Source organism: Terrapene carolina, unplaced genomic scaffold, assembly GCF_002925995.2.
Source record: "Terrapene carolina triunguis isolate 2854851 unplaced genomic scaffold, T_m_triunguis-2.0 Scaffold189, whole genome shotgun sequence".
NCBI lineage: Eukaryota > Metazoa > Chordata > Testudines > Emydidae > Terrapene > Terrapene triunguis.
Window position 1 is genome coordinate 1,644,168 of NW_020664540.1, and position 25,680 is coordinate 1,669,847.

General features: G+C 38.8%; 1 protein-coding gene across 5 annotated transcripts in view; it reads left to right on the plus strand.

Moving 5' to 3' along the window:
- The window catches only part of MARK3 (microtubule affinity regulating kinase 3), a 105,448-nt gene extending 81,552 nt beyond the window's left edge, over positions 1-23,896 (plus strand). For 2 of the 5 annotated variants that reach the window (XM_026654262.1, XM_026654264.1), the window contains 5 exons: positions 651-754; positions 8,435-8,692; positions 13,936-13,962; positions 19,839-19,883; positions 23,425-23,896. In XM_026654262.1, coding sequence (XP_026510047.1) covers positions 651-754; positions 8,435-8,692; positions 13,936-13,962; positions 19,839-19,883; positions 23,425-23,770 — 780 coding nt within the window. In that variant the 3' untranslated portion in view covers positions 23,771-23,896. The remainder of the gene's footprint in view (positions 1-650; positions 755-8,434; positions 8,693-13,935; positions 13,963-19,838; positions 19,884-23,424) is intronic. The other 3 variants (XM_026654265.1, XM_026654263.1, XM_026654266.1) reach the window with 3 other exon arrangements.
- Positions 23,897-25,680: the final 1,784 nt, after the last annotated feature.

The following is a 25,680-nucleotide window of genomic DNA, read 5'->3' on the forward strand; positions in this document are numbered from 1 at the left end:
ACTGAGATTTTCTGGAATTTGCCTTTTTTTTTTAATTGGTTTCAAAACTTTAAACTCCTTTATGGCATTAGTATTTTTAAGAGCCTTTATTTATTTACTTCCCCATTGTACTTAGCCACATCTGTTTGTTTCTGTTAGATCTTTGCTTTTCCTGTCAATTAACTTGTTAAGGGCTTGATTCAGTTTCAGAAAAGTGTTTTAAGAAAAGATAATAATTTCCACATTCTAAAAGTCATAAAGTATCTTTCAAGAATATCTGGTAAAGGAACTACAGATCTAGATTAACTTCCATAAAATCCTCATTTTTATTTACATCAATAGTTGAGGGCATTTGTGATTAAAGTTAAGTTTACTCTGTTAACTCTTGTTGAATAGTCAAAATAAAATGAAATTGTGTTTCAAACAGTTCATTCATCTTAGCACTTTCTTAGAAAGACCAGCACAGTCACCATAACTAAAGCATATTTCTGTTTATCTTATCTAATTTGGAAACAAATCAATGTAAGGCTTTTACTATAAGCTGTAGAACAAATTATAGCATAAATTTAAGGAAAATAAGGTCTCAACCACATATTGTTGATACTGATTTTGCCGTGAGTCTTGCACAAACTTTTTGGGTGGATTAATGCACATTGTATCTTTAATTGTAGAATAATACCGCACCTGGAGCAATGACACGCCGCAATACATACGTTTGTAGCGAGAGAACCACTGCAGATAGACATTCAGTAATCCAAAATGGCAAGGAGAACAGGTATGAAATTTCTCAAAGAAAAATTTGCTGTACTTGTTTTCTCATGCTTCGAAAAAGTTGTTGTATATGATTCAAAATGAAGCAATACCACTAAGTGTTACATTTTTCTCTTAAAGGTAAGTACGAATCCCCAGCTCGTGGATACTTGCAAGTACTTGTTTCTGCAGTATGTAGACCTGAAGTATTCTGCTAAGATTCCCAAAATTTGTAGATACTAACTTATGGACCATGATCATATGTTCTGTGGTTGGATAGCCTATGTACACAGGTTAAAATTGAATCATTCAGTCATTCTTCTGGATATTTGGACAAGGAATGCTCTGTTTCAGTAAAAGATTTTTGGTTTTAAAAAATTAAAGAAAGGCATCTATTTGTATTAGAGGTCAAATTAAAACATACCTGAAAATGATGGTGTGTTTCTGTCTGTACATACTCCACTCTATGCTGTGCTCATTATCATGATATTGGAGTGTCATACTTTTAGAAAATTGCTGATTTATTCTAGAAAAACTGCCTTCTGCCTGACCAGATAAGTGTGAGGCCTGTTACTATACTGTAGAGTTTATAGGCTCAGGTACCCCTTCATCATGTCACCCCTGAAACATTAAAATTTAACATAATCCTACCCTGTCAGAGGTAGAAGGGGGCAAAGGAAGAGGAACATATCAGTGTGAGCATCCCCTTCACCCACAGAGGCAGCTTGTCAAGTAGGATATTTAGAGTGCATGTGATTTCTTTATTGGCTGGAGTGCTAGTCAAGAACCCAGCCCAGTCCCCCATTACTGTGCTGCCTGGAGATTTACTGGTTCCAGAAACTGCCAAGCAGGTAGTTAATTTTGTTTTTCTGTCAGGAATTGGGGTGAATTTTAACTACAACTAGTTGAATTTGAAGTCTGCACCAGTTAGTTACAGTTGTATGGTTCTGCCCTCCAGGTGGCTACAATCTGTGGCAAGTTGTTGAACAAATGGGACTGTAAAGACGCAACGCTCCTCTCTGAGGGCATGTCTACGCTACAAATTTAAGTTAACCTTTGTTAATATCCACGGTAATTACTGCAGTTTTTCATGCCCACACTAACCTTCTGTCGATGGTGCGCATCCTCACAAGGAGCACTTCGTTACACTGACTTAAAAGCAGCAGTATGGGGGCTGAGAGCCTGGGCTCTCAGCTCGGCGCACAGCTCTCCGCTGGGAGCCCGGCTGCCCCTCTGGGCACCTCCGGGCTCCCAGCTGCCTAGAGCCCGGGGGGCAACAGGGCTCCTAGCCGAAAGCAAGCAACCTACCAACCTTTCTTGTCAATTTTACAGCTCCAGCAGGAGCTGTGAAATTGACATGAATGACAGCCAATGTAAGTAACGCAGTGTCTGCTGGAGGGTGTGTCACCCTAACTACACGGACCTACACCTCTCATGGAGGTGGTGTTATGTCAGTATAGTAGGGCACTTACATCGGCGGGAGCAAGGCTGTAGCATAGACACTGACATAATTAGGTCGTTGTAAGCTGCCTTACGTCAACCTAACTCTGGAGTGTAGACCAGGCCTGAGTGAGGGTTTAGAATTTCATACGCAAATACGGGCCTTCTCCCTAAACTAAGGGAATGCTAAGTTTGAGGGGAGTTACATTATGCAGGAGATTTGGGGTTACCAGTCAAATCAATGGTGATAATTCTTTTGCTGGAAGTCTGGGAAAAAAACAAATAAATTTTAAATTAATGGAGATATCCTATCTCCTAGAACTGGAAGGGACCTTGAAAGGTCATCGAGTCCAGCCCCCTGCCTTCACTAGCAGGACCAAGTACTGATTTTGCCCCAGATCCCTAAGTGGCCCCCTCAAGGATTGAACTCACAACCCTGGGTTTAGCAGGCCAATGCTCAAACCACTGAGCTATCCCTCCCCCCTTCTCATCAGTTTCTTTCCATTGATCCCTATTTTGGGATCTCTCTGGCAGAGGAAGGGAACAGGCGTTTGCCCCTACACCCTCATGCTGCAGTCACTGTGTGAAATTGCCTTCATTTCACAAAGGGTATGGTTTTGCCTCCTGCTTTCTTCTCCAGCAGCATGTAAAGGAAGAGAGGGACTGAGTTGGACATGCTGAATGAAGGTTTGGCATCACCTCACTGGTGTCTGGGATAAGGGACATGACTCTGACCTTTGTCTCCTGCCACTGGCCTTCAGCAAGCCTGGCAGGAATTAGGGAGAATTAAAACCTAAGTCTAGATTGACTCTGCACACTTCTCTTTTCCCCCTGCCAACCTGGCCAACTAGGTCTGTAATTGACTAGTATGCAAATTACAGCCCTATTAAATAGTGGTGTCTGTCTCTCTCATCCTCCAATGACTAGTCCTTGTTAATATTACTAAGTCTTTGCTTGGGCTAAGGAAAGGGGTGGAAAACCTTTTTAATTTAAGATATGTTAATATGTTTTTTTCTGTCCAAGTTATTTTTAAACATGATGCTACATGCAACCACAATGATGTCCAAAAGGTACAGTTCTGAACAGTTGCTGTACCACTTTAGAGAGATGCCACCTGGTGTCAATCCAAAGACATCTTTTCACTCACCTCGCACGCAAACTGCTTGGTTATATTCTGCATTTATTAATCTTGATCTTAAAACCGCTTTCCTGATAATTCAGTAACTTCAGCATTTTAATAGCTCTTAGGTAAACAATAGTCAATAGAAATATTTATACAATGCATGTGAAAATGTGTCCCTTTGTACCATTGTTTGTTAGAGCTCATTACTTGTTTAACTGGGTAGTCTGCTCGGTTTCTTTTTAATCAGTCTTTAAATTAGCACTCTGTTTTGCAGCATCTTCTGGTCTACGAGGTCTTAAATTGAAATAAACTTCCGGGCTTAAGAGAGTTCAGTGTTATCCTCTTGGTCTTCTGCTGGGAGCAGCTTCATTCTGTATTGCTGAGAAATTGCTCCTTTGTCTTTTCTGGCCTTGACTTTCTCAGTATTACACCATGCTTCAATAGAATTCATTTTGTCCAAAGTCAGTGCTGTACGGTACATAGCAATAAATAAACCAGGGTGTTGGCCCCACTGACCTTCCTAGACATATACGTTATATTCTGCAACTTATCTTCACTTTCAAAAATGCTGAACAGTCCTGCCTTCTGCAGCTGTCAGCAGGGAGGGAAATTTCTATTCTTGATCAGAGTGTAATGCAAGTAGTAAAACTATTCCAAACTTCAAGTTTGTTAGGACATACTTTGTGTCCTCATTAAGGCATTTATACTGTTGTCAGACATTTCACATTAACTTTTACCACTTTTTACTTTTGGTTATAAAATGTTGGACTTGCTGTTATGGAGTCTATCCTTTGATATAACAACTTCATTATTAGGTTCCATAAATATGCAGGTACCACGGTAACTAGCAAGATCAATGTGTTAATTAAAAATATTAAAGTTTGACAGAATAAAACACAGCATTGTTAAGTTTGTCTTTATAACTAGAAATTCCTGGTTGTGATTCAGTGGATTTCACTATTTGTGCATGTAGCAGTACATCTTAGGTCCACACTAACCCCCCACTTCGAACTAAGGTACGCAACTTCAGCTACGTTAATAAAGTAGCTGAAGTCGAAGTACCTTAGTTCGAACTTACCGCGGGTCCAGACACGGTAGGCAGGCTCCCCCGTTGATGCCGCGTACTCCTCTCGCCGAGCTGGAGTACCGGCGTCGATGGCGAGCACTTCCGGGATCGATTTATCGCGTCTAGACAAGACGCGATAAATCGATCCCAGAAGATCGATTGCTTACCACCGGACCCGGAGGTAAGTGTAGACCTACCCTTAGATTGGCACAGTCTGAGAATTGCTGCAGAGGGTTATAGAGTCAAATCTCAATATACTTGGTTGCTGTAGTTGGACATAAGCTGAACAGATTGCAGTAAGTGCAGTATTGATTGGATCTAGAATAAATGCTGCTTTTTCAGTTGTTGTTTTTTTTAAATCTCTCCAATACTCTTATCTCTGAACTCTGTGAAAGATAAAACTCTAGAAAGATCTGTGGTGTTTTTCTTAGATGTGGATCCTGAAGTAGAAACCTAGTTTGTTTGAATTCAGGGTTTCTTTAGAAATGGGTTTTTTGTGGCTTTCAAATTGCACTTCTCTGTGATAGGAATTCTTGTAAGGGAGAACTGCTCTAAAGAACATTTCAGCTAAGATTTTAGGTTTACTATAATTGAGGATGTTGAGAATAGTGACCAACTGAACACCTGAAGAGCTCTTCTAATGTCAGGAGACAACATATATATAAGTTTAAATGTGTTTCATGCCTTTCTTTACAAAACATGTCATCCCACCGCATGCTGCATACCTGTGCTCTTTACACATTGAGTTTTGACATAGGCAGCATATTTTAAGAAAAAATAATCACTTAGTATAGGGACCAAATATAATACCTTCCCAAGAGCTACTCTTTCTCCTACTCTGAACATCCCAGCTTGTACCATAGTTTGTCACAACTGTGGAAAACTGCTGGAGGTGGCTTATGAGGTTCATGTGAGTACATTGTTTGCAACACCTCACATCTTTTATAAAGATTTTTATTGTAACAAAGTAGTAGTGTATCACAAAAGAAACAATTGCAAAACCATGTTGTTAGGAGCAAAGTACTTAGTCATCGCCATGACAGATGTGCAGCAAGCTTACAGACCAAGAAAGCAGTTCTAGCAGCAGGATATGACAGCACCAGGAGGATGACTTCTGACAAAGATGGGGTACAGAAGATTCTGAGGGAAAAGGCTCAAACGTTAAGCATCTGTTTGGAGGTAGGGGACCCAGTTTCTATAAGTCTCATAATGCCCTTAAAGATAGATAAAATTTAGAACAAATAATCCTAGAAAGGGGAAACAGTCAGTTTATCTTTGTAATAAGTTGTGCAAATTAAGTTTTGAACCTTTAGTGATAATCTGTTTCAGGATTATTTATCCCTTAAAAAGTGTTTATCTACTTGAGATGCTTGCTATTGAGATTGAGACTGCTCATGCAGCTCTCTGTTCATCCTCCTACAATTTCTTAACTCCCTGGTGTTGGGAATTTTAATGAAAGGCAAAATGGGTTGGGCTTCTTAATACAAATAAAGCCATTAACAAAAAAAGTGATTATAGACAGTGATTATAGACATGATGTCTTCATCTGAGGAAAAACAAAAACCAGGAATGCTAAAATAGCATATCAGATCCATTCAGTGAAGGCTTTTTTAAAAATTACCCAATTTACATAAGAAAAAGCTCCACTAAAAATGACATGCATGTTGACTCTGAAACTTTTTTCAAAGCATGCTAAATAATCTCTAAATCTATAGTAGGCACCTGATAGTCTAAGGGCTTGTCTACACTACCGCGGTAGTTCGACGGCTGGCAATCGAACTTCCGGGTTCGATTTATCGCGTCTGGTCTGGACGCGATAATTCGAACCAGGAAGTGCTCGCCGTCGACTGCGGTACTCCACCTCAGCGAGAGGAGTACCGCGGAGTCGACGGAGGAGCCTGCCTGCCGCGTGTGGACCGCGTCTGAACCGCGGTAAATTCGAACTAAGGTATGTCGACTTCAGCTACGTTATTCACGTAGCTGAAGTTGCGTACCTTAGATCGAATTGGGGTGTTAGTGTAGACCAGGCCTAACTGAACCAGCATCCTTGCAGATCTTCTGGGGTTCTGAGTTAACTGAATGACACAGACTCCAGAGCTTGTGCCCCCAATATCTGTAGCCACAAGGGAGTTTCTTATATATGAACGTATGTAACTTTTTCTTTTGATCACATGGAACAGCAGGTTTGGAACTCCTGTTGCCAGATACTGAGTTACTTCCCTAAGCCTGAACAATGCTTATTTTTTACCGCCTAGTTTGAACTATGAAGCACCACATGACAGCCATCCATCCTTTTGGCTGAAGAAGATTCAATAGACCTTCCTTCAAAGCATGAATGTTAATCGATGTTCTGCTCAATGATCCCCAAGTAAAAGGATTCTTGAAAAATCTTGTCCTTTGCCTGCACAGAGATAATTGAACTGCCATTCCAGAACTCCAACACCCCTAGTCCTTGTAGCAGGGTAGACTCATCAGTAAGATAGACTATTAATTTGCTACTCTAGCATAGATATCCTAAGCCTTCAAGTCTGGGTTATGTCCATTAAGTCCTCAACCCATTACAGTGGTTGAGGTTTATTAAAATGAGAATCCCACTGGAAGAGCAAATTTTAAAAAAACCTGGACACTTTCAAGCAGCAGCAGAGTTCTTGACTGGAATTACTGTTCACCCAGGAGATCATTCCCAATCATTAGACCTGCGGTGTTAAGAATGTTTTTAAAAAGCATTTTTCATAGGAAAAATAACTGATACAATCTGCACCTTTATTTCAAATAATACTTTGGTGCAGATCACTAAGAATTTCAAGGCCCAAGCTTCCTATACATCTAACTAGTCAAGACAGGTGTCCACAAGCTAATGCTGTCAATGCATTTGAATTATCACATTGCAGAAAAGGACGGTTTAAAAAAAACAAATATGTTTTAGTCAGTGTAAAATAGTTAATTGCTCTATCTCCTCTGCAAGTGATGGTAACACTTATATTCTTTTTGACAAAAGCCAGATGTTTGTGAGAAGTGTTTTCTTTTCACTATACACGGTAGTTTGCACTTTGTCATTGGTCCGTCATGCTGTTCTTTCTGCCTCTGCCTGAACCCAAACCCCCTCGCAGCCTGACCGAAATGTTCGCTTATGCAACTAGCCCTGCCTCAGTTTGTACCACCTCCTCCTCCAGCATTCGGCTGAGACATCAGAAGTCGATGTCCATGTCAGCCTCTGTGCACACGAAGATGATGTTACTTCCAATAAACAATGATGCAGATAACTTCAAGCTTATGTAAGAAAAACTGAAATAATTGTGAAACTAAGTTTTACCTGCTTTTTAACTTTGTGCTGTGGAATTTTAGTCTTAGATTTGTTCTAGACTGTATTTTCTGCAAGATGTTTCCTAATTTTTAGTTTTGTTTACATTTATTGTTTTGTGGTGTCTGTGATATAATCCTACCATAGTGAACATTTAATACTTGTTTCATACTACTAAAATTCTCAAAAATCCCCCTGTTCTTGAACACTTTCGGGGGGGATTATATTCTAATATTTTTGTACTGTTAGGAATTTTAATATTTTCAAGTAGATTGCTGGTATATAGAGTTCTGTTACAAGATGTTCACAAATTAGCAAGGCTCTCCACAGGCATTGAAAGGAGAAAGCAAAGTTATACATTATCCATTTTCCCCACACACACACCTGGAAGTAAGGTGGGTTTTTTTTTTTTTGTTTTTTTTTTTTTTTGGTCCTTCCTTCTTTCATCAGTTTTGTCAGTGAAAATCTGTATGCACAGTTTCCTCTAATTCCCAACTGGCTTGCTCAATATTACATTTTTCTAAATGCACAAATTTGTGTTTAGACTTTCTTTATTCCTAACTTTTTGTAAAATATTACTTGATTCTGTAATGTGCTATAGTAACTTTGGGGGAGGGCGTTTCTACAATGGCCTGCATAAGGATGTCTTTAAGTGTACTGTATTGTAGAATTTACAGTTGCACATTTGTAGGCATGCATTGTTTCCTGCAAAGCTTTGGGGTTTCTGTAAAAGATAATATGAAACTGTGTATTATGTTTTTGTTTCCCTCTGTAGCACTGGTCCTGATCAAAGAACTCCTGTTGCTTCAACTCATAGCATCAGCAGTGCAACTACACCTGATCGCATTCGTTTCCCAAGAGGAACTGCCAGTCGTAGCACTTTCCATGGTCAACTCAGAGAGCGACGTACTGCTACATATAATGGACCACCTGCCTCACCCAGTCTATCCCATGAAGCAACACCACTTTCACAGACTAGGAGCAGGGGCTCCACTAATCTTTTTAGTAAATTAACTTCAAAACTAACAAGAAGGTAAGGCTTGTTTTAAAATAACAGCTGTAATAGTGAGAATTTTTCTTCACTTAGGTACTTCCCATTCTCCAAATACTTCATTTTGCTGCAGTTCAGTTCTATTCATATTCCTTGAACAATGTGTTTTAGCCATTTCTGCAATTTGAAATGCTAGATGTATTAGTTTTTGAATTTTTTTTGAGTTCTTTAGATCTTTGAAAGCCATTGTTCTTATAGTTTATAATTATAGTCAAATTGATTTCTATAGGGTTACATGGGTTATAAGTTGGCAGAATTTGGCCTATCGTACTTCCTGCTAGGAAACATAATCAACGTGTCTCACCTTGATCTGTAACATACGTGGGCTCTGATCCTGCAGAGATTTTACGCACATGTGTTAACTTGACTGTTCATTGCAATGGTGTGGCCTGTCACTAGGACTGACTTCTGTCTGTCTGGAGTTTAATGACAGGTGGGCTAAGGAGCTATAAAGCTAGGCTTGCCAACTTTCTAGTCGCACAAAAACAAACACCCAAGGTCCCGGCCCTGCCCACTACATTCCCCCTCCTTCAGTGGCTTGCTCTCTCCCACCCTCACTCACTTTCACTGGGATGAGGCAGGGGATTGGAGGGCGGGAGGACTCCGGGAAGGGGCCAGAAATGAGAGGTTCAGGGTGTAGAAGGGGGCTCCAGGCTGGGGCAGGGAGTTGGGTTGCAGGAGGGGGTGACGGTTCCGGCTAGGGGTGTGGGCTCTGGGGTCAGGCAAGGGATGAGGGGTTCAGGGTGGGCTCAGGGCTGGGGCAAGAGATTGGGACTTGGGGTTGGGGTGTGGCTTATGTCTGGTGGCTCCCAGTCAGAGGCCCAGCGGGGGGGCTAAGGCAGGCTCCAGAAGCAGTGCCCCAGAAGCAGCCAGCAGGTCCGGCTCCTAGACAGGGGGCCAGGAGGCTCCATGCACCAGTCTCGCCCTCAGGCACCGTGCCCCTCCAGCTCCCGTTGGCTGGTTCCCAGTCAATGGGACTGCGGAGCCGGTGCTCGTGGCGGGGGCAGAGCACGGAGCCCTGTGGCCCCCTCGCCTAGGAGCCGAACCTGCTGGCTGCTTCCGGGGCACAGCACAGTGCCAGTCAGGACAGGTAGGAACTAGCCTGTCTTAGCGCCGCAGCACCGTCAACCGAACTTTTAACGGCCCGGTCGGCGGGGCTGACCAGAGCCATCAGAGTCTCTTTTTGACCAGGTGTGCCGATCAAAAACCGGACACCTGGTCACCCTGTATAAAGCTTCCCTAATTTTTGAAAGAGTCAGCCTAGCCTAAAAGCTCATCTTAGACAGAAGCCTGCTCAACTCTTGAAAGATTTATTTGTGTGGCGCTTAGTTTAGGCATAGACCTGACACCGTCTTAAAAGTTATAGCCTACCCAAGGAGCTTAGCCTAAGCGGAGGCTTGCTCCTGTTTTGAGGGTTTTTACTTCAGCACGAAGTTATGACGTTCTAAATTTGCCATTGGTAACTTAAGTTTCTTCAGCTCCCACAGGAACTAAAATTTAAAAATAATGTTTTTCATATACATTTTAAACATTTCTGAATTTTTATTTTCCTCTTTTTGGTATCTGAGCCGATGACCTATAGTTCATGCACGTTAGAGCACCGCACCGCATGACATTTGCGTGTTCATCTTCAAGCTTGCGTATAAGTTTTTGCAGGAGTGAGGCTTTGGGTACTATCCACACACCTTCTGATTCTCTCCCTACCTCTGTTGTTCCTTTAGTAGCTTAATCTTGCTAAATTATTTATAGACTATTCCACTTCAGTCTTTGACTACTTGTTTTGTATTAGGCGTATACCCCACAAACATTAACCCATTCACTTACTTTCCTTTTTATAACCTTGTACACACTATCTCTCACAGTCTTCATAGTATCCTTCCTTCAAAACTATGTAGGCTAAGTCAACCTAATGTTTCCTCATATCTAACTAGTGATTCCAGTATGGGGAATTTTTGCTTTAAAATGTAGAAGTTGTCTGTGACAAATCCAAGGCCTCTCAGTCCTGTATTTGGTAAGCTTTTGCCCTGCTCCAAGTTCTCCCCTCTCTGCTGTACACCATTTTGACAAATTGCCAGGTTAAAGAGGGGAGATGTGTGGGGATTTTTTTATAATTAAGATGTCTATTTTTATCTCAGTAACTTTTACCTATAAATGTTGGCTTAGAACAAAGCTTTTCTTATTCAAACATTAGCTCCTTTTGGAGCATCTTCTGTCTGCACTATTGCTAGTTTTATAATGCTCTTCCTTAATGTTTCCATCTACCATTCAAAATGTGGATGTATTCATGTACTATGAATTTGTAAGCTTTGAGCTCTGCTACTGGAACCTATTAGAAAGCATTCTCAATTATTTAGAAGATAATTAAGCTTGTAAAAGCTTGAACTCTGGTTTTTAATTTGCAGCACAATAGCTTTTGACCAGACCCCAGTAAATAATTCCACTATCTGGGGATTATTTAATAAACTGCACAAAGGAAATATAAAATCTCAATTTCTTGTTACAGGTAACGTATTAAGTATGCATCCAGAAGCCCTGTTCAGAATCAGGCCCCCATCATGCTTGGTGCTGTACAAACTCATAGGAAGGCACCCCGTCCCTAAGGACTCAGCACTTTAAGTTTCTTCTTTCTCACCTTTGCAGAAAAACATCCTTTGAATCATAATCTTTTCATATCCTGCTTCATTTTTTCTATAGATAAACTTTTGTGACAATAAATTAATTATATTCCGGAGTGGGCAATTTCCCAGCATTTGCCACTAAATATAAATGCATCATTAAGGCAGTTTGTGATGGGTTGGGTCACAGAGACCCCCTTGGGACTGCCACCTGATGTGCTGAGACTACCTCTGAGCCCATTTTCCCTGGCAGCTTCGGACTTCAGAACCCTGCCTTGTTGAGCCAGACACGCTAGTCTGCTCCAGCACAGACCCTGGGTCTGAACCACGGCCCCCAAAAGCTGCAGACTTAACTGAAGATGGCTTAGAAAGTCTCCTGTCTCTAGCACCCAGATTCCCAGTTCCCAATGGGATCCAAACGCCAAATACATTTGTTTTACTCTGTATAAAGCTTATACAGGGTAAACTCATAAATTGTCCGCTCTCTATAACGCTGATAGAGAGAGATGCACAGCTGTTTGCTCCCCCAGGAATTAATTACTTAATCCGGGTTAATTAATAAGCAAAAAGTGATTTTTATTAAGTATAAAAAGTAGGATTTAAGTGGTTCCAAGTAATGACAGACAGAACAAAGTAAATTACCAAGAAAAATAAAACAAAAACACGCAAGTTTAAGCCTAATACAGTAGGAAACTAAATGCAGGTAAATCTCACCCTCAGAGATGTTCCAATAAGCTTTTTTTACAGACTAGACTGCTTCCTACTCTGGGTCCAGCAATCACTCTCACACCCCGTAGTTACTGTCCTTTGTTCCAGTTTCTTTCAGGCATCTCTTTGGAGTGGAGAGGCTATCTTTTGAGCCAGCTGAAGACAAAATGGAGGGGTTTCCAGGGCCTTTTATATTCTCTCTCTTGTGGGCGGAAACCCCTTTGTTCTCCTGTGCAAAATCACAGAAACAAGATGGAGTCTGTAGCCACCTGGGCAAGTCATATGTCTATGAATGATTCAGCTTTTTGCAGGCTGACGCCATAGTTTACATGTTAGTTTGAACATTCCCAGGAAAGCCTAGATGTGGATTGGCATCTCCCAAAGTCCATTGCTAGTTAAGTACTCCCAATTACTTGACTAACCCCTCACACTATGTTGACCAAATCTGCCTTATGTGCTTCCTACAGCAAACACTTTAAATACAAGCATAGAGCCAACGCTCATAACTTCAGATATAAAAATGATGCATGCAAACATATAGAATGAATGTATTCAGTGAATAATAACCTTTGCAAAGATACGTTACATGGCATATCTAGCGTAAAACATATTCGTTATGTCATATTTACACTCATAAGCATATTTCTTTAAAGCATTATGGGGTGCAACGTCACACCCTCTTCCTGAACTTACTGCCAGAGACTTGGACACTGTCCATGGTGGAGGCAGTACATGTAAAATCCATGTTTGTCTGTGGTCACACCCCCTTCCAGTACCTTTAAGCCTTATGATGTGATTCATAGGTGTTTTAGCAAAGTTGTGGGTTCCTGGTCCCTGGAAACATGTTGGGGTGTAGTATCGCTAACAGAATGCAGGAAGGAGTCTAGTCTATGAAAGAAGCTTATTGGGACATCTCTGAGGGTGAGATTTACCTGCATTTAGTTTCCTACTGTATTAGGCTTAGATTTGCGTGTTTTTGTTTTATTTTGCTTGGTAATTTACTTTGTTCTGTCTGTCATTACTTGGAACGACTTAAATCCTACTTTTTATACTTAATAAAATCACTTTTTGCTTATTAATTGACCCAGAAGTAAGTAAGTAATTCCTGGGGGAGCAAACAGCTGTGCACATCTCTTTATCAGCGTTATAGAGGGCGGACAATTTGAGTTTACCCTGTATAAGCTTTGTACAGAGTAAAACAGATTTATTTGGCGTTTGGATCCCATTGGGAACTGGGTATCTGGGTGCTAGAGACAGGAGCACTTTCTAAGCCATCTTCAGTTAAGGCTGCAGCTTTTGGGGTACGTGGTTCAGACCCAGGGTCTGTGTTGGAGCAGACTGGCGTGTCTGGCTCAACAAGGTAGGGTTCTTAAGTCCCAAGCTGCCAGGGAAAATGGGCTCAGAGGTAGTCTCAACACATCAGGTGGCAGTCCCAACCCGTCACACAGTTCTTGGCACCAAATGACTAAATTGATGTTTTGAAGAAATGAGTTAATTTTGGGGCTATTCAACTACCAAAGTTGAGATTTTTTTTCCTGTCTGAAATACATAGGACAATAGACAAAAATTCAATCCCTTTGTAAGTGCAAACAATGCTACAGTTTAAGAATATTTTTAAACTGGTATACATTTGAATTCATAATATTTAGTGATGACTCTTTTCAGAAGAAATGTTGGAATGCTCTCAGAAGTAAAACAAAGTTGAAAACAAAATTAAGATGACGCTTTCTCAGCCCTGAAATCATTCTTCTAATCTCAGAATAAATTTGAAACTTATTATTTCCAGGTGCATTTAAATATGAAATCTCATTGTTATTGCATGTTTCACTTTTTGAATGAATTTTCAATTTAATTTGTACAAACTTTTTTTGTTAATTATTGTTTTGGCTTAATTTCTTTTAGAAACATGTCATTCAGGTTTATCAAAAGGTAGGATTTATTTATATTTAAAAAAGTGGCTCCTGCAATTAACATAAAATTTGGCTTTCTAGCCTTGGTTTTCTAAAAACTAAACTTTCTGCTGAGAACTAAATACTTTCTTCCTTGAAAGGAAAATATAGAAGGAAATCCATTGACTAATGATGATACTTAAGCATCTGTGGCACCTGTATAACAAGATGCAAAGCATGCCTTGTGCACTCTTCTTTCTTTGATAGAGTCGATAGTACCAAAAATAATTCTGTTCTTTATACTAATACACTTAGCATGCTTATGTTTGAAGAATGACGTGTTTGGTAACACTGAAAAATGTAGACAAAACATAAGGGCACAAATGTGTAAAGGTAAGTGATGCTCTACATACTTTATCCTCTAATTTTCTTCATTAGGAAAATTCTTATCAAAATAGTGTATGAATAATTTGCTTCTGGTCATAACAAATTTAAACGTTCACCAAATTTGACTTAAAAATACAAATCACTTGAGAGATTGGAAATTTGCATGAGGGATGAAGGATGTACATTGAAAATCTTCAAATAAGAAGCATTTTGTAGAGTACCCAAAGCCAAATTACTTCCTTTTATACTGTCCAACAGAGACATAAATTGAAGCACTTAATTACAATTTATAGAATAAACAAAAGAATAAAAGTTATGCAAGTGCATTGACAAAAGGAACCAGTCTTGGAAAAACTATCCTACATAGAAAGGTTTTAAGAAAGCAGGCGGAATTGATTGTTCTTGCTTTAATACTGGCATAAATTACAAGTAATTCTGTTGAAGTAGGTGAAAAAAGAGTCGGGCACCCTATTCTCAAAGCTGTATTGCTTCAGCATTCTTCTCCTAATTCTTTGGAAAGCCCTATCATCCATAAGCCAAAACATGGAAGAAAAAGACCAACAGGAAAAAAGCTACCAAAATATTCTAAAAAATGAAGCATGATGGAAATAAAAAGTATGACTTGGAAATTGCTTACATCCATATTGACTTCAGAGAATAGAATAAAAAATAAGGGAAGCTTGAAAGACTGTGGGTTCCAATAACTGAATTTAGAGTTTTATACTGAAAGAAATGAAATTTCACAATGAGAAACTAAAAGGTGCAGGAAGTCACGCTGAAAGAAATATTGCTAGAGCTACTTGCATTTCTTTGGTCAGTGAAGACTTCTAAAACTTTGAAACAGCTTTTTGATTGAGCTAAATTTTCTAGTAATATCCTACAGTAGCCTTTTAAGTGTTGCCGAGTTTCTCTGGAATGATGATACCATGCTCAACTGTTGAGAGAAGAAGTTTTGATTCAGAAGTGGCCAAAAAAAATAAATCATTTCAGCCCAACATACTTTACTTTAAAAATGGGCATCCATTTGTACTTTCTTTCTAAAGGTAAAATCATCACTGGTATTTGCAATTTGAAGTTTGTCGTACTTTCTTTAGGCAAGCTGTGACCTAAAATTGTTAGGATATAAATGTAGTTAATTCCATTAGGAATTGTATGTAATTCAACTCCAAATTAGCTGCTGAAGTTCATTCATTCAAGAAAGTCAGGCTGTGAAAAATACCTTGCATACTAGACTTGGAATGGTTTCTTTGTTTCAAAACAAATCATAGTATTAAGTTACACTCCCTCTTAGTGCTATGTTTGGGGCATTCCCAAATGTGAACATATTCTAGAATTCTTTTATTGGATTAGTTGCCATCGACATTCATTGTCGGTTTACAGGAGTATAAATTGGGAGGAGGAATATACATGGGCTATGGTAGTTTTATTTGTTGCTAGGGTAGATCAGAGAAGAAATTGAGTGCCAGCAATCTTGTACACTTGACAATGAATAAAGGTGAATTTCTTAACTCGGCATTTAGCCTGAGCCACCAAATTCTGCACAGTTGCAGAAGTCAGTGTGAGTTCTGTGAATTGCACAGGGATCTGAGATTGAAAGAGAGGCTTTGCCTCTTCCAAAGTTATGGCTATGGCTACAGTAAAACATTAGAAGGTTAATTGAGCAAATAAGCTATTATTTCCACAACTGGACACTCATTATAACTTAACTGTAAGCCTCTACTGCATTGAGGCAGTAAGTGAGATGCATCTGTTAGTCAGGAAGTTCAATTACATTTTATAACTCACATTCTAGAGAGTTACCTTTGAATAGAAATATGGCACTGTAATATAAAGATTGTATCTTTTTACTTTTGGGTCAGACATTTGACATTTGTTAATTGCAGCAGTGTTTCAGGTGTTCTGATAGTAACTTTTTCAGGGTATTCTTGTTTAAAAAGAGACTTGCACAACAATGCACCTCTGAATTTTCCTTTTTATTAGTAGACGTGTATGTGCATGTGACTTCCAGTGTGCCTGTCTCTCTCGTTCTTGTATGCAGGCAGTGAAGTGAAATACATTGCTGCCTATAGCATAGATACTGATTTATTTTTTTAGTCAAATTCTTCTTTACCTGTCATGAATCTCGTCTACAGAAATTCATTTTATTTTAACATTGGAATTTATTATAGTTGCCACAAGGACAATATTACAACTTCATTTCAGAGAGCTCGGCAAATTCTGAGTGCTACACATTTCATTTGTTTTTTAAAAATTAGAATGTTGTTAGTGCACTGCATTCTGATAGGTTTTATATCTCTCATACCTCAGCTAACATTAACAAGATACCATGCAGTGTCCTTGCAAATCTGCAGGGATTCCTTTATGTTGTGGAAGGCTAATTTGATACTTGGAGAGCAAAATTGTGTTGATATTTTGATAGCTTTTTTTGTTGTAGAATCTTTTCTTTAATTAAAGGTAACTTTCCTTGAAAAAGCAGGTTGTTTTCTTTTATGTATAAATTAATTAAATCTTATTTTAGAAGACTCCATCCATTTCCACTCTCCCACAGTAATTTATAGCTTTTAATCAAGCTGTGAAATACTCTTTAGACAGCTTTATTTTTTAATGTTTCATTGGATTTTTAACAGAGTATACCTAGAGAACACTTGCAATGCGCAAAACATAATTCATGATAGATATACAGAAGCACAATACTAGGTCAACATATCACTTATGCTATTTACTACTTTTCACATACCATTTAACAAAAGTAAATGAAGTGCCATAGGCACTGTACTACAGCTGTGGGCTTAAAACAGAAAAATAAAATATAAAATTACTCTATCACAAAACTAATTAGCTCATTAGTCAGCTCCTTTCTTTAACACATTATCTGCTCAATAGTCTTCTGTTACAAACCAGGAGTTTGTGTTCCTTTCAGTACTGCAGACCACATTGGCAACTTGGAAGCCTAAAGGCTGTATCTGACTTGTAAGCATATACAGTATTATAAATTACATATACAGTACGGTTTTAATCAGAAGTGCACTGGTATAGGTTTTATTTATAGAATTCTGTACGTTTGCATGGTGCTTTATAGAGCATAACCATGCTTTGAGGTACAAGGGGGAAGGAATATCAATGGGAAGACTGACACTGCTTCTCTGAAACTTCATGCCAGGTTTTATATTGGAGGTCACACATCATGGAATGCAGTTTTGAGTGTTAGGTGACCTGGTATATTTATTGGTTCAGATTTTAATTTTTTTGCCTATTCACAATTATAAGTACTTCCAAAAGAGGCTTACAAATAAGAGTACTTACTCAAGATGTATCTTGCCGCAGGTGTTCAGTGAATACCTTTGATTTCTCTAAATGTAGATTGAGTATTTAGAAGTTGGTCAGTTTTAACTGAACTTCAGCCGCAGCTGCTAGGATCAGCTGAAAATCGATCTGAAACCAGAACAAACTATTTTTGTTCCTTTGAAAGTCTGAACTTTTGAGCAAAGAAATCTTGAGATTTCTTGAATCATTCACTATAGGGATGACAGGTCATACTCCTATTTCTTGAGCCTTTTTTGTCAACTGAGAAAGTGAGTCTGATGTGATCTATAAATGCTTGCAACTGTAAGCCAAAATGTTCTCTCCTACTTCCCAGGAACAGATGCCACTAGTGCCCTTCAGAGAGTATTTTTGAGTACAGCACTTGACATTTTGTCATCTGAGTCAGGAAGTGACTTCAGACTTACAGAGAGGAGTTTGCTGTGCCTTCCGGAATGAGCCTTCCACAAGATTCTTTGCATGTCTACTGTTGAAACCTCTGGATGTGTTCAGCTTTTATAGCTTTCTCCTTTCCCATAATTCCTCATGCTTTCACTAGTGTTCCGTCCCCCAGAAAGATCGACATCAAGAGCAGCCCAGAGGTCCTGGCTTGTACACCACAGACTTACTAGGCTTTTTCCATTTCTGATTTCTCTAATATCCATTCATTCTAGAGAAGCACATCAGCTTGACATATCTACCAAAGTGATTATAAATATTGGCATTTTAATCTGTCTTTGACAGGCTTCACAATCAGTAACTAAGAGAACTAAATTATTTTACTGATCAATATGGACAAATATGTTGCATAGCTTAAAATGATTGTCTCCATCCTATATTGCTAAAGGTGATAGAACCGTCCCTTCTTATAGCGCCTGAACCTGCTTCCATTGATACAATGGAGAAATACACATTGTCTTTAATAGAAGAAGCATTGGGCCCTTAGTTAAGAAACCCCTTAGAATAGTCATTGTGAGAGGCTTATTCCAGACGGTCATTGTGGTACTATGCACTCTGTGTTGACATAGTATTCTGGCAATAAGAACAGGACTCTTGCTTCAATGTGAGCTTCATTTAGCCCAGATTTTTCCCCTCAAGATTTTAAAATAAGACAGCAGTGTTAAGACGCATTGAAATGTGATTCTGACCAAAAAACGTCACTGTGAAGTAGTTAGGATTGGTATACAACATACGTGACTTGAACCCACAAAAGCAAGGAAACTAAAAGCTACATGACAGTACATATGTTCCCAGACAGGCATATACCTCATCACCACAACTACCATACACCACAGATGATGCACCACAGTTATAACTCTCCCTTCTCATCCTCACACCATTTACCAAGCTGCCCTAATCTACTATGATTAGTTTGGTGTGTTAATGTTGTGTATGCCTGGGGTGAAATAGGCATGGGAGAAAGTAGCCAGGTGCTTGTGGGAGATTTTTCCACCTTGATTCGGTTTGCCTTGAAGGTTGATTAAATGTAACATTAATATATAACAGGGTTAAGTAACTTTTCTGCCGGTGATCTTTATATTGCTCAATTTCTTTTACCCTTACGCATATGTCTTCTGGAAGATGAGTCCGTGGTACAGGAATTCAGAAGAATTCATATTCAGAGGAATTGTACATATTGAGAAATCTTGAATTTACCTTGAAATTTTTCTTATGCTAACTTTAATTTATATCCTGGTTTAAGGGAGGGTGGGAGAAATTAATCAGATCATTTGATCTACAAGTTTCACTATATTTGATCTACAGGTATGGGTGTGCATATTAAAGCTGTTTTTAATACAATTTTTCTCTCTTTTACAGCTTATCACTTTAATATTAACAATAATTAGTATATCTTTATTTACACTGAATTAATACATTTTTACATATTTCTAATTCAACAATCTTCCCCACTGGAATCTTACCTTTTAACTTCATGTGTACGTGTGTCAATATAGTATTACAATTAATACTAAAAGTATCTACTTTTTAGAAACTGTGGCTTATAAATACATATTGTTTTGGTGGGCAAGACATTTGTAGTATTCTAAGTTTGCTGTGATCTTGAAAATCCATTGAATCTTTGTTGCCTAAAGTGTCATAACACAATATATTTTAATTACGGTATAATTGAGATATTGCATTTAGCCTCTATTCAGATATTATGTATGCTAGTATAAGATTTGTCTTCTCTTTCCCACCTCCTTTTGTTTCTGCATTCTTTTCAATGAGGCTCCCGACTGAATATGAGAGGAACGGGAGATATGAGGGCTCAAGGTGAGGGTAATGATTTTTGTTTAAATGTTACTTAGGTGAGTTTGAACCTTTCTCCCCCTGTTTATGTGGCTCAGGTTCTAAGCAGCAGGTTTTGTTTCCTTTAGCTCCACGAAACTGTAAACCAAGAAACCCTCCTGTCTGCAAAACAGTGATTAAAGCATTGAGTGACTTGGTTCTAAATTCTTCCATCTTTCATGTTGCCTTTTCCCTATATATATTTCTGCATCTTAGCAGCTGGGCAGGCAGGCAGCCCCCAGTGAGACTGCAGAACTGCTCTATAATCCAATATTGGAGGGTACTAAAGTGTGAGAGGTTTTTTTAACCCTTCTCAAGGTTATGAGCATAATCTCTGACTCTACCAATCAGCTTGAGGCTGCTCATGTGAAAGCAAGTCTCCTCTATGATAACACAGAATTATTAAATAGGTGATCTTCATGCTGAATTTGTTTAACTTTCTAATCAAGTTTTTATTTTTATGCAATACTTTCACAATGTTCTGCCAACACGATGGTACAGAAGTTTGTTTCATGTAACTAGAAATTATTTTTTAAAAAGCCCATAAAAAGGACTTGACTTGTTATTAGTACTTGTCTTTGTGACTGAGGATGTGAGTGAGATTCGCACACCTAAGCCATTCTTTTTAGGTGACAAATCTAAGGAACTGACCTTATGAGGTGTCATTAGAGGAGGTTTTGAAACAAATTGATAAATTAAACAGTAATAAGTCACCAGGACCAAATGGTATTCACCCAAGAGTTCTGAAGGAACTCAAATGTGAAATTGCAGAACTGTTAACTGTGGTTTGTAACCTATCATTTAAATCAGCTTCTTTACCAAATGACTGGAGGATAGCTAATCTGACACCAATTTTTAAAAAGGGCTCCAGAGGTGATCCCAGCAATTACAGGCCTGACTTCAGTACCAGGCAAACTGGTTGAAACTATAGTAAAGAACAGAAGTGTCAGACACATAGATGAACATAATTTGTTGAGGAAAGAGTCATCATGGTTTTTGTAAAGGGAAATTATGCCTCACCAATCTACTAGAATTTTATGAGAGGGTCAACAAACATGTGGACAAGGAGATCCAATGGATATAAAGTACTTAGATTTTCAGATAGCCTTTGACAAGGTCCCTCACCAAAGGCTCTTAAGCAAAGTAAGCTGTCATGGGATAAGACGGAAGGTCCTCTCATGGATCGGTAACTAGTCAAAAGATAAGAAACAACAGATAGGAATAAATGGTCAAATTTCAGAATGGAGAGAGGTAAATAGTTTTGTCCCTCAGGGGTCTGTACTGTGACCAGTACTATTTTAACTTGTTCATAAATGATCTGGAAAAAGGAGTAAACAGTGAGGTGACAAAATTTGGCGATGATACAAAACTACTCAAGATAGTTAAGTCCAAAGCAGACTGCAAAGAGCTACAAAGGGATCTCACAAAACTGGGTGACTGGGCAATAAAATGGCAGATGAAATTCAATGTTGATAAATGCAAAGTAATGCACATTGGAAAACATAATCCCAACTATACATATGAAATGATGAGGTCTAAATTAACTGTTACCACTCAAGAAAGAGATCTTTTCCAATTCCAATATGTCTTTTTTGAGATGGGGCGACCACATATGCATGCAAAAAATATATTTTGGAATTGGAAAAAGTTCAGAAAAGGGCTTCCATATGAGGGTTGATTAATAAGATTTGGACTTTTCAGCTTGGAAAAGAGTTGACTAAGAGGGGATATGATAGAGGTCTATAAAATCATGACTGGTGTGGAGAACGTACATAAGGAAGTATTATTTACTCCTTCTCATAACACAAGAACTAGGGGTCACCAAATGAAATTAATAGGCCGCAGGTTTGAAACAAACAGAAGGAAGTATTTCTTCACACAATGCACAGCCAACCTGTGGAACTTTTTCCAAAGGATGTTGTGAAGGCCGAGACTATAACAGGGTTCAAAAAAGACCTAGATAAATTCATGGAGGATAGGTCTGTCAATGGTTATTAGCCAGGATGGGCAAGGATGGTGTCCCTAGCCTCTGTTTGCCAGAAGCTAGGAATGGGCGACGGGATGGATCACTTGATGATTACCTGTTCTTTTCATTCACTCTGGGGCACCTGGCATTGTCCACTGTTGGAAGACATGATACTAGGCTAGTTGGACCTTTGGTCTGACCCAGTATGGCTGTTCTTATGTTCTAAATTGAATTCTGAATCTTAACATACCACTGATTTTAAACTGTATGGTGTACCATGAGAGCAAAAATAATCTTTAAAGAGGTATCTGATGCAGAAAACACTTTTATGCACATATCTGCATGTTAACAAATACTTTTTGTGAAGGTTTCAGTACACAGATTCCAACTCTTTTTAGCCATGTGGCCACTAATTCATAGCTGAAATACAATAGTGAGCTAATTTTCTACAAATTTCTGGAACTCGTCTTCTTATCCATCTATTTCCACCACTACCAAAACAAGAGAAGAACGTTGTTATTACTATGTGCTTTAATTCTTACAATTTTGATAGTCATCACACTTTCTCATTGTACCTTCTGTTGTAGTGACAAGGAGATTATTTTTGTTAACGTTAGTTTGGTATGTTAACTTTCTGTATTTTATTCTGAAAAAGACACTCCAGTAACTTCAGAAGTTAGACTGTTCATCATTGCAAGTTATACATCTCTGATGATTGTCATAGGTGAAGCAATAGTATTGATAAAGATACTTTCCTTGGTGTATGATATGTTTGAGGATATTGCGTAGACCCACCAGTACCTGAGCTGAAAGGCAAAGGTCTTTGGTTGCTTCAAATCTCAAATGTTTATGAAGCTAGGAAGGCCGTTATGAAACTCCAGTAGTGACCCTGAGAAATTTTAAATTGGTGGCGGTGGAAGGCAGAACATTCAGTCCCAGCAGGGTGAGGAATATCCTTCACCTGGCTCCTTCCCCACACTGGTGTATATAGACTCAAGAGGGTTGCTGCAATGCAGTGCCTGAGGACTGTAGTAGTGGAGAAAATGTAAGGGAACCCAAAGGATCCTTCTGCCAGGGCTTTTCAGTGCATTGTATCAGTAAATATCAACTCATATTGGAGGCAGCTGTGGCCTAAGTCTTTAAGTTGTGACTTAGAGCTGCTATCTTAATGAGGGTTCCAGAAATTTCTAGAGCTTTCTGGTGCCATATGCCCTGGATTATTGATCCATGTAGGCTGTAACCTTAATTGAATTACAGGTGAGTGAAAACTTACCTTCAGCATGGTAGTAATAAAGTTTTTCATCCTCCTGTCCCCATTCCTTCCAGTTGTTGTTCACACTAGTTGTGTCTTGGCTTAATTAGATTGTATGCTTTTGGGGTGGGAACAGTCTTACTGTGTGTATATAATATGCAATGCCTAGTACAAAAGGGTCCTGCTCCAAGTTGGGGCCCCTCTAGGCACTTCTGTAATACAAAAAATGCACACTGAACAGGGCAGTTGCTTCATCAACACAAGATTTAAGAGGTTGTCCTATTAAATAATAAAATGTTTTCTTTCAGTCGCAATGTAGCTGTGGATCAGAAGGATGAAAACAAGGAAGCCAAGCCCCGTTCGCTGAGGTTTACTTGGAGCATGAAAACTACCAGTTCCATGGATCCTAATGATATGATGAGGGAAATTCGTAAAGTCCTGGATGCCAATAATTGTGACTATGAACAAAGAGAGCGTTTCTTGCTTTTCTGTGTCCATGGCGATGGACATGCGGAAAATCTTGTACAGTGGGAGATGGAGGTGTGTAAACTGCCAAGACTGTCACTGAATGGAGTCCGCTTTAAGCGGATATCGGGAACATCCATAGCTTTTAAAAACATTGCTTCCAAAATTGCCAATGAATTAAAGCTGTAAGAAAAAGTAATTAAGTTGTAAATTAAGTAGCAATTTCGAGTGTTTTTGAGAACACCGATGGAAATGTATAGAATAATATTTAGGCAATAACTTCTACATCTTCTGAATCATGATATTAAAAAAAAATTGAAACAAGCTGCTGAGCTGGGAGGGAGAGTTGGACTTTTTTTATAAGTGCACTACAGCATTAAAGTTGCCTACTATGTAAAATATTACCCCTTCTGCTTTATTTCCATTGCTCTAAGTCTTTGACAACAAACTGAAACACACAATATATACATTTAAATATGCCTCCTGTTTGTGTGGATGTGAGAATGTACAGTGTGTGTGTGTATAATATATTAAGTATTATATGTAAACTATTCATTTACAACATCAGAGCTGTACCCGTACCTCTTTAGGGGCTAATTTTGGTGCTAAAAATTGAAATGGCCAAGGAGGAAACACTTGAGTTAATATTTAAAATAATTGAATGGTTTCCCAGTAAATGCAGTTTTACAGTTCACTGCTGTGTTAAGAAAAAAGTGTGAAGGGTTTGGATTTATGGTTGTGAACATTACTCCTGTTTTTTAAGTAGATCTCATGAGATAATTAAACATTCACTTTTACTCAGTAAGTCTTGCATTATACTTCTCCCACTATTTATTATTTAAGTCTGAATCAAATTAAAAATTAGAGTTGATTTATGCATTAAAATTTGGGTAAATGCTTCAATTTCTCTGTTCATGTTAAACACAAGTGTAAAAATATATCATTTTTATCTCTTTTGTCTTTCATGACTTAGTAGAATGGGTTACCATTCAGTAAGCTCTACCATTTACTGCTATAGAATGTAAACAGTGTAGTTCAACGAGAACATCACGTTTAGTGTCTTATCTTGAGGTAGAAATGTGTTTTTAAAATCTGACTTGCTGGAACTTGACTTAATGTCTGAAATTGTCACTGTTTCTACTGTAAAGGCTTGGCCAGATTCATCAGAAGAACAAAAGGACTCTCAGTAAACGATAAAAGTTCTGGTGAGAATTACCACATGCCTGAGATACTGACTTTCTACATTACTGCTGGACATACGTTGTCCCTTCCCCTTGAGCTGTGAGCATGCACTCTTGTTAAAATCCAAAAGTGGAAAGCCAATGTCTGCTGATCACTTTTCATACTTTAAATGAAATTAATAGTGGTGCAAGATACCAGATTGACAGACCGCCTTAGAGATGAGCTCCTATCATTTGATAAACACAACAGCACAGGTGGCAGTGGTTCAGCCCTCCCCCTGTCCCCTACTAAGTCCCTTGCAATGCCCTCAGCCCAGTTCTGCGAGGTACTACTTATATAGGTGGGAAGATAGTTCGGTCTCCGTGTCAATTCTATCTTTTGGTCTCTGCTGAGACTGCTAAGGAGGAGGTCAGTTGTGGTGAGCTTTTTTTAGTGTGTGGAGAGGAAACCTGTCTTCTCTGAATTCTGCTGTCTTGACCAACTCACTTCCTACAGACCACCAAGCAGTCATCAGATGGTATCAACTCTTAGTCGCTACTGACCTGGGCTGGATTTGAATCACAAACCTGGATACCCCAATCCATTCAATCTACCTACTAATTTTTCCTTTCCTGTATTCAGGTTGCTATTTCACTAAGGATTTGTGTAGATAATACCCCGTATTATCTATTTGACTTTATTTTATATAAATTTAATGCTTATGGTCCCGTTCCCATGCAGCAGTTAGGCACGTACTTAACGTGTGCTTTAATTCAGACCCTAAGCTTGCTTTTTAAAATTACAGTGAGCTAATATAGTTCATCATTGTGTACGCAACTTAGCTTTGACCCAAGGTGCAAATGCAGAATCCCCAATATTTTGCACATTAAGTTTTGTGATCCATGCTCTGAAAACAAGAATTTCCTCCTTTATACCTC